Source organism: Prionailurus bengalensis, chromosome C1, assembly GCF_016509475.1.
Source record: "Prionailurus bengalensis isolate Pbe53 chromosome C1, Fcat_Pben_1.1_paternal_pri, whole genome shotgun sequence".
NCBI lineage: Eukaryota > Metazoa > Chordata > Mammalia > Carnivora > Felidae > Prionailurus > Prionailurus bengalensis.
This window is the reverse complement of record NC_057345.1, coordinates 4,008,140-4,017,531: the sequence shown is the minus strand read 5'-3', so window position 1 is coordinate 4,017,531 and position 9,392 is coordinate 4,008,140. Positions and strand designations below refer to the sequence as shown.

Here is a 9,392-nt window from a genome sequence, read left to right as displayed (position 1 = left end):
TGGTGTGAAGAGATTGTCTTTCTCTGTCTCCCTCTCCCTCTCTGCCCTTCCCCCACTTGCACATTCTCTCTCAAAAGGAAATGAACATTAAAAAAAAAAAAAAAGAATAAAAGGGTGGGTTTGGTACGTGGTTAACTGGCACAACAGGCCTGAGTTTAAACCTAGACCAGTCACCAGGCAGTGCACTGGGTTTCCTCCAGCCCTTGTAAGCCAGGATGGGATTTCTGCCAGGGGAGGCCACTGCAGCCAGGTGGAAGGGAGAGGAGGGTGTGTGCAGCTGGGTGATTACAACGAAGGACCCTAGGATGTAACTGGTGAGGACAAGAGGGGGGTGAGGGTGGGTGGAAAGCAGTCCTGTCAATGGATCTTAGTTCGGGGGTTGCAGATCCCTGCTACTCAGCTTGGGGTGCATAGATCACCACCGGCAGCAGCATCTTCTGGGAGTTTGTGGGAAATGCACACTCTCAAACCAGTGAGACCCACTGAATTGGAATCTGCATTTTGAGGAGATCCCCAGGTGATTCCTGTCTACGTGCCAGTTTGAGAAGTGTTGGCACAAGAATTTTTGGAACTGGGAAACTAGAAGGCACGCGCTGGAAAGCTAGGTGGTGATGATCGGAGGGTGGGCGGCTTGTATTTGAGATGGCGAAGGGGTCAAACTGGAGAGTGTACCTGACTGCAGCATGGAGGGCTAGCCCTGGGAGACACAGCCCCTGGGCACCAGCTTCAAGGCTGGGCACTTCAAATAGGAAGAAGCCAAAGTGCTCTTGGGCATTAGGACCCCAGGACCAGAAAGGCCTCAACTCCCCAAGTTGGTGGGTTCTACTCCCATACCACTAGCTGGTGATTTATGGGTTAGTGAATTTCCTTATTTCTTTTCTCTTTACAAAACTTTCAAAAGTAGAGCGAACCCTCTATTTCTCTTTGGGCTCATCCAGTCTAGCTCCCCCCTCCGATCATTTGCAGTGGGACAGGCCACAGGGCCTCCTTCCTCAGCACGCCCCCCCCCCCCCCCGCCCAAGGCCTGCGATAGGACGGGCTTTGCATTCAGGGAAAAGCAATCGCTCCCCGATCGTACAAAACAGGGCGAAATCGTGGCGGCCGAGGGGCGTGGCCGAGCGATTGGTGCGGCCTGAGTCCTGCGTGCTCTGCGCGCTGCGAGCTCTTTGCGTCTGCGTAGAGCGCCCACCTCCCTTTCTGCCTCCGCTGCCGCCATGGCGCCCGTGGTTAGTATGGCTCCGCGCGAGGCCTCAGCTCTGGGGCAAGCACGTGGGCTTCGCTGGCCGGGCTCTTGCCCGGCTCGTGCGGGACGGAGCTCTGCAGAGCCCGGCCGAGGCTGGGCTGGCAGGCCGGCGGGAGCGGGCCAGGGCCGCCCCGGGCCCAGCACGTTGTGGGCGGAGGAGGCCGCGGCCTGGGGCGCGAGAGGAGCCCCGGAGTTTGCGGAGCCCGCGGCTCGGGCTCGGGCCCCTGTCTGCGGCCAGCCGGGAGCTGGGGCGCCCAGGCTACAGCCTGGGCCGGCAAGGGCCCGGGGGAGCCCGGCTGGCGTGAGGCAGCCAGGGTCTGGGCCTGGTTACCTGGGCGGAGGGCGGGGAAGAGGAAGGGGACCTGCCACTCTCGGGAGTCGCATATCCGGGTAACCTACACCCGGGACTTGGAGACGAGTGGGAATGTCCACGGAAGGTGTCAGGCCGGCTTGCTTTCAGAGAGGGGCCTGGGTTTGAGGACCCTCGTAGTGTTCATGGAGGAAGCAGTTCCTCAGGGCGCACCTGTAGAGACTTTTTTTGGTCGAGGGCAGGGCCCACCTCCCTTCAGCCCCGGCCGGGCTGGGACCGGCCGTGTGGCGCCCTCGTGTCACTCGGCCTGCCGCTCGCCCTCCTCACATGTTAGCTCGAGCAAGTCGTTTTCCTGCCTCCATTTTGTTGGGACACCGTTAACATTTTCGGCTTACCTACTCTTTTCTGCCGGGGCAGGCTTTTAATACCTCTCTGCATTTGTATGCCTTTGATTTAAAACCTTGATGGGAGGTGTGGATCCCATTGTGGGCAGGTCTTTTACTTGCTGATTGTGTATGTCCGGGACTAGATCTTAAAGCATCCCTTTAGGTTACCAGGAAGAGATGTCTTAAAGAGAAATCCGTGATTTTTGGAGTAGCTAAAATGTTGGACAGGTTGAGCCAGTCAAATGGTAGATGAAATTTTTTTAAACGTGAAGGGGGACCAGGTGTGTTCTTGGGAAAGTCCTTTTTAGAGTCTGTAAAACTTTTAGAGTGGAACTGCCAAGTAGTTAGGTAAGGTCGTGCAGGTGCTTTTCTTAGCGATGTTGGAGTTTGCAGAGGGAGAAGACTGAGCTTTGTGAGAGTAAGGGGATTGGATCCTCGCAGGATGTGCTCAGACTGATGATTTAAATCAAAACCTAGAAATCGACAGTAGTGTAATTAGAACGAAAGTTTGAGTCTTTTTCTTGTCCCTGCTGGGGTGGATGCGCTGCTGGGACGTGCAGTTCCCACTGTGGTTTTCAAGAAGGTAGGTGAGCAGTTAAACGGATCAGGACCCTAATCTGGAGAGTTAGGACAAGTACTCATTTCGGATTCAATTTGTCTTAGATATGCAAGGCATACTTTGTATGCTTGCCCTAGTCCTGGAATAAAGTATGCACTGTTTCTTGAAACTGTATTTCTAAAGTGTTATGGTAAATAAAAGAAAATGTTCCTTTTATTGTGGTTCATAAGGTAACAGACTTTTCATGCCCAGAGAGACGGGGGAGGCTGGAAAGGGCAAGTAAGTCAGAGTGCTAGAATTTCCCCCCTCAAAAGGGCATGACTCCCGGCCCCTAAGCTTACAGAGCAGCCTTCTGGGTATCACTCTTCAGGGCAGGTCTCTTGCGACCCCGCAAGCAAGCGAGCACAGCTTCGCGGATTTTGGATTTGTGTGGGCTTTTCCGTCTCAGGCATTTTCGGTTGGTTATGTTTTTGGTGGTTGGGGGGAGGGGCATACCGGTTGTGCCTTCATCTGTGTGTCGTTTGCGCACCTTAGAAAAAGCTTGTGGCGAAGGGGGGCAAAAAAAAGAAGCAAGTTCTGAAGTTTACTCTGGACTGCACCCACCCTGTAGAAGACGGAATCATGGATGCTGCCAATTTCGTAAGTGACACCCTTGCTGCCACTCAGGACAGGGAGGGACCTTCTGAGATGTTGCCGAGAAAACCTGCTGGAGCACGTTTCTGTTCTCCTGCTTGTGGGCATCTCTGGTTCTGGCTCCACACAGCCCGGAAGTTGGTCTAGTTACTTGTTTTTAAGTCTCGCTTTCTTTGGTGTGTATCGGTGGTGAGGAGTAAACATCAATGCTAGGGAACTGCCTCAGTTTCTTTTGCCTCTTTCCTTTTGTTTCCAAAAGTGGTTTTATTTACTTCCGAGTTCCCAGGAAACGGCCAACTCCACTGGATCCGGTACCCGCTTGGCACCTTAGTGTGTTGAAGCATAAGCACTGGGCGCTGATCCGCACAGAGTAAGGGGCTGTCTCCACCCGGCCTGACTGCTGGGCTATGGGTATTGCACAGATGGCAGCGTTTCTTTGGGCTTTCCTTTTTATCAGATATCAGGGCTTCAGTATTTACATTAAAATATCCTGTTTGCTGATTTGTAATTGGAGCTTGTTTTTTCTCCATATCCCGCTTTGTATTGATATTTTACCCCACATATTTGGCCCTAGAAAAATTAACCTCATTGCCATATTTTGACTGTGCAACTTGGCAGTTTACTCTTTACCTGTTCAGTAGCCGTGTCTGGGGAATTCAGACTTATTTATTTATCTATCTATCTATCTGTTTATTTATTTAGAATGTTTACTTATTTTTGAGAGAGAGAGAAAACGTACCTGCGAGCAGGGGAGGGGCAGAGAGGGTGTCCGTGTGTGTGGGGGAGACAGGATCCAAAGCAGGTTCTACGCTGTCAGCACAGAGCCCGACTCGGGGCTCGAACTCCCAACCCGAGAGATCATGACCTGAGCCAAAGTCAGACGCTTAAGCCACTGAGCCACCCGGGTGTCCCAGAATTCAGACTTCTTGTGCAGAGGCTCTTAAATTCCCATTTGCTCTTCTCTTTGTCAAAAGATAAAGTTACAACAAGAATAATTTTCAGGTGAAAAAATCTAGAGGTTCAGCCTATGGCCACTAACAACAGTGAATGCCCGTAACTTGCGTGTCCCTGCCTTGTGTGATGTGATGCCTTTTGTGTCTCTGTTGCTGCGGGAAGTCCCTTAATTGGCTCCTCAGTCTCTGTGTAACACTTTTCTCTTCTTTGTGGCCACCTTTCCCTCCTAACCTTTGTGGCCTCTTCCAGCTTGTGTCTGTGTTGGCCCTTCCCTGGCATCGCTTCCCTCTCCCTGCCTTTACACTCACTTGTGTGTAATTGTTTTTCCTTCTAGAACCTTCTTAGGATAAAAAAACAAACTTGAGTCTAAGATGCAGAAATCAAGATTTCTGACTTAGTCACTCTATTCTGTCCTCAGTTAATGTACAGTGTATTGGAGTATGTATGTATGTATTTTAAAATTTATTTTTGAGAGAGTGCGTGTGTGCATGCTGGGCAGAGACAGGAGGAGACAATCCCAAGCAGGCTCCACGCCATCAGAGCAGAGCCCGATGTGGGTCTCTAACCCATGAAACATGAGATCATGACCCAAACTGACATCAAGGGTCAGACACTCAACTGACTGAGCTGTCCAGGCACCCCCCCCCCCCCCCACCTTGGAGTTTTTAAATAGATGATTGTAGGGATTTGGGGCTGGAGGGATTTCATATCATTTGTAACAGCAAGAGAACCAGAGTTGTCCCTTTTTTTTTTTTTTTTTTAAAGAGGTAGGCTCTAAGCCCAATGTGGGTCTTGACCCCACAACGAAGAGTTGCACACTCCACTGACTGAGCCAGCCAGGCACCCCCGGAGTCCTCCTTTTTGACCAAGACCCCTGAATTCACCCCATGGAGGTGGGTCCCAGGCTTCCAAGGGGTTTTGCCAAGAGTGCCATTTCTGGGCTCCTGGGCTGTTGCCCTTCTGCTGTGCCATGCAAACGGCCCCTGAGCTGATGTAGAGTTGTTTTGGTCTGTGTTATGTTTTGCTCCTACTACTAGGTTGAAGACTGACTTATTTCCTCTCATGGTACTGAGAGTGGTGTTTTATACTCCTTAGATTCAGAATTGTCTGTACTTTGTAACAGTTTGGCCCTAGGTTTCCTGTCTATTCTTTACTTTTGATTCATCAGTCAAGCCTTTTGTGTAGAGGCACATTTGTTTGACCTTGTGTGGAAGCAGTCACGTGTGTTCATGCGGGGATGTTTTCATGTTCCACGTGTAAATAAAGTTGAGTAGTGCTGTCTTCTAATTTCCATTCTTAGATTTCAGATCTCATATTAATAGCTAAATATGTGCTGTAATTTTTTTTTTTTTTTCTTGAAGACTGAACATAGGAGAAACAAGTCTTCATTGAGTATTAAGAGCATAAAACAAGTGGGCAAAGCTGTCGCTTCACTTATTGATCGATCTGATGATTTCCACAGGAGCAGTTTCTTCAAGAGAGGATTAAAGTGAATGGAAAAGCCGGGAATCTCGGTGGAGGGGTTGTAACCATCGAACGGAGCAAGAGCAAGATTACGGTCACTTCTGAGGTGCCTTTTTCCAAAAGGTATGGGACAGAAAAGTGCTACCTGCCAGCCTCCCATCTCTGAGTCCCGCCCCCACACCCCCCCTCCCCCCCCCATTTGTTTTTTGCTTGCATCCCTTAATTCCTGGAACAGGGTCCAGTGCAAGGAGGCACTGAATGAATGTTCCTGTGGGGGTTGAAAGCATTCAATTTTTGGTAGTTTTAAAAATTTTGTTTTTCACGGGCTCACGTATTTCAAGCAATAAAGATGCTCAGACTTGCTTAGACAGTACTGAGAATGAGAATATTGCCTCCTTTCCCTGTAGATCAGTGGAGAGCTTTCGTTTTTATTTTATTGAGGTATAGTTGACACGCAGTGTTGTACTGGGCTCAGGTGCACAGCACAGCGATAGGACAGTTCTCTACCTTCTTCGGTGTTCACGATCAGTGTGCTTCCATTTTTAATTCTACTTTTAGTTCCCTGTAAGTGCCAGTATCGTTGGCTGAGGACTCCGAGATCTCAGTTTAGACTGAAGCCATTGTGGGCCCATTTTTCTAAGTCGGAGACCCCAGTTCGCTTGTCCTGCAGTATTGTATGGTGGTTGTAAGGAATTGAAGCGGTTTATACCTAGCTCCTAGCCCAGAGCCTGGCGTGTTCTTAGGAGCTTTCAGTCAGACTGAATCAAGTAATGGGAAATTTGAAGGTGTGTTAGGACAAATTTGGTATAATTCAGCTTTTGCTTTTAGCTTTAATTATTATCAGTCAAGAGGTGACTTCCTACTCTGCCTGGTTCAGTTATTTGTGCAGAAGGAGATTTTTTTTTTTTTTAATGTTTGTTTATTTATTTTTGAGAAAGAGCACAAGCAGGGGAAGAGCAGAGAGACAGGGAGACACAGAATCGGAAGCAGGCTCCAGGCTCTGAGCTGTCAGCACAGAGCCTGATGTGGGGCTCGAACTCACAAACTGTGAGACTAGGACCCGAGCCAAAGTTGGACGCTTAACCGACCGAGCCACCCGGGCACCCCCAGAAGGAGATTTGATAACACGGGAGATGGGTGCAACCATAGGGCCTCCAGGCCGTACAAAGCCTGCAACACACTGGGCTTTTGCAGAGCTCCTGGGGGTGATGCTATGATCTGTGACCTGTCCCCAACGTTTACCAGGCTGGCTGTGAGAATGGCTCCTGACACCTTTTCCATTTGCACAGATTGTTCATCCCCAGTGCAGGAGGACAGGGGCCCTGTCTTCATCGCTTTCCTTTCTGGATGGTAATAGTTTTCTTGAAGTGTTCTAGGTATTCCTAATCTAGGACTTTTTCTTGTTTCCGCACTTCTGTAGCTTTTTACCTAGTTTTCCAACATCCTATTATAAGAAAAGGAAAAAGAAAAAATTTTTAAAAATTTTTATTTATATTGAGAGAGAGAGCGTGTGCGCACATGCACGAGTGGGGGAGGGGCAGAAAGAGGAGAGTCCCAAGCGGGCTCTGCCTTCACAGTGGAGGTCATCACCTGAGCCGAAATCAAGAGTCGGACACTTACTAACTCAGCCACCCAGGCGGTTTAATTTAAAAATTATGAAAAATTTTAAGCCACCTGGACTTTCAAATTAAGCACCTCACCTGAATACAATATGGTAGAAACAGTAAATGGCAGAAAAGAATACTTTAGATGGAACGACCAAATTGATTTATTTTTACGTAGGGGAAAGTGGATAGGATTGAACTGAGATCTTCACATCTTTGTGAAGATTGCTTTGTTGGCGTAAGTAACGCTGTTGAGCGGTACTCATTTCCTGGAGGTGGTGAGTTTGTTGGTTCGTTCCTATCTGGGTCCTTGCCGGTCTGCCTGTGTGTCTCACGTAGTCCTTGTGACAGCCTGAAGAGATGGTAAGTATCAGGAGTCTCATTTCATGGAGGGGGAGAGTGGGGCTTGGAAAGGTTAATTTGCCCAGCCGGGACTTAGTTTGGTGTTCTGTTCCCTCTTCTCCTTTTGGGTTTGGGAAGATGCCCGAGGGCCTCCTAAGTAAACAAGTGAGAGAAGAAACACGATTGCAGGCTTTGGGCATTTGGGATGTTGAGCACAGAAGCCAGTTGCTGCCTTTATAAAAATAGCCAGTTTTTTAAGCAGTTTGCTGTGGTGACTGCTTAGCTGTCCCCCAGGCCACGCCAGCAGTCAGGCTGACAGGTTGAAAGGACTGAGTGCCGTCACTTGCAGAGGCGGAGCAAGGGCAGTGGCAGGGTGGCGTCCTGTTTCCCAGGAGTTGGGTGGTGAGCATCTCCTGGCGGGAGTGAGTGTGTGTGTGTGGCAAACAATCCCCGTCATCCGAACAACCTCAGGAGGAGGTTAGACTCCGTGAGGTGAGATGCGGGAAGTACTTGGAGCTCATTAGAAACCCAGTGATTTCTCCGTAAAAGGTACTAAGATCGGGTACTTAACTGTGTCATTACTACCATGGTATCTTTCTCCAGTGGTCACTAAACCACTCCATAGGCATTTTGCTGTGTTTAACCGACAACTGTGACCTCTCCTTGTCTGTCCTCGTTTTTATTGCCAGTGTAGATGAAATGTGGCTGACTCTTGTTTTAGAACCTTGGCTGGGTATATCGGCCTTACCTTTGGCCTTTTTGGATGCTGGGAGAACACCCTGAATGGTGATGGTTTGAATGCACAGGTTTTATACAAGTGACTGTTGGAGATGCCGGAGCCCTGTGGTGAGTTCTCAAGTGTTCTCTCTCTGCAGGTATTTGAAATATCTCACCAAAAAATATTTGAAGAAGAATAATCTACGTGATTGGTTGCGCGTAGTTGCTAACAGCAAAGAGAGTTACGAATTGCGTTACTTCCAGATAAACCAAGATGAGGAAGAGGAGGAAGATGAGGATTAAAACTCCTTTATCTGAAATATTTTGTATAAGTTCTTCAATAAAACGTGGGAACCAAAATGGTGGTTTTCCTTGTATCACTGCAGTGTGGATTGACCAGAAAATTGGAAATCATAGTCAAAGGGCTTCATTTGGGCTGCCATTCACTTATTTGTAATTAGACTTTTTTTTCCTGCTTAAAAACTTTAGTTATTGTGGTAATAATACCAAAATAGAAATAACCTCCTTTAAGGGAACTGCCCGTGAATTGACCTTGAGCAGGTGGTTAAAGGGTGTGGAGGTGTGTGCACTTTAGTTAGTCACTATTTTACTTCAAAAGGTGTGACCGTTTTACCTGGTGCTTTTCTTAAAAGATTCAGGTATACAAACATTGGGACGTCTAATCCACTGAGCGCAAAACCAGTGACTTCTCTGAGGTTTGCTTCCTGCAGGAACAGGGCAGCGTCGATAAAAATGCAAGGTTCTGGGGCATTTACTTCACCTTTTGATTACAAATTACTCGATGCACACAATTATATGTACATCCTTTTTCTTCCTGTAGAAATAGGATGTCCTTTTCCACCGCTGCGTATTCTCCTCTTCAGGAAAGAATTTGGAGAGTGCTTATAAAAGTCCCAGGTTTTAAAAGTAAAAGTGCACAAAAATGAATTTGTAAATAAAAACTGTTCCCGCAACTCTTTGCAACAAACTGTCCCTTTGGCCCCCAGCAGGGGGAGCTGGAGCTGAGCGGTGGTAGAGCTTCCAGAGATGGACCTGTGCATCTGGCCGGGATTGGAGCCTTGTCACGGGGGTGGGGCGCGAAGGAGAAGCGATTGAGAGACAGTTCATGCCGAGGAGACGGGGAAACACGTGTGGACGTGCCAAGGGAATGGTCACTTCT

General features: G+C 48.5%; 1 protein-coding gene across 1 annotated transcript; it reads left to right on the top strand.

Annotated features, from left to right (window-relative positions):
• Nucleotides 1-1,116: 1,116 nt before the first annotated feature.
• On the top strand, nucleotides 1,117-8,572 carry RPL22 (ribosomal protein L22). The gene is made up of 4 exons (XM_043573649.1): nucleotides 1,117-1,226; nucleotides 3,033-3,137; nucleotides 5,548-5,672; nucleotides 8,371-8,572. Exons 1-4 carry the CDS (start codon nucleotides 1,215-1,217, stop codon nucleotides 8,513-8,515), a joined length of 387 nt encoding a protein of 128 aa, XP_043429584.1. The 5' UTR covers nucleotides 1,117-1,214; the 3' UTR covers nucleotides 8,516-8,572.
• Nucleotides 8,573-9,392: the final 820 nt, after the last annotated feature.

Excerpts from the sequence above, each read along its gene's own strand:
- RPL22 (XM_043573649.1), top strand. Across the intron at positions 3,138-5,547 it reads TCATGGATGCTGCCAATTTC|GAGCAGTTTCTTCAAGAGAG; the intron begins GTAAGTGACACC and ends TGATTTCCACAG. Across the intron at positions 5,673-8,370 it reads GAGGTGCCTTTTTCCAAAAG|GTATTTGAAATATCTCACCA; the intron begins GTATGGGACAGA and ends CTCTCTCTGCAG.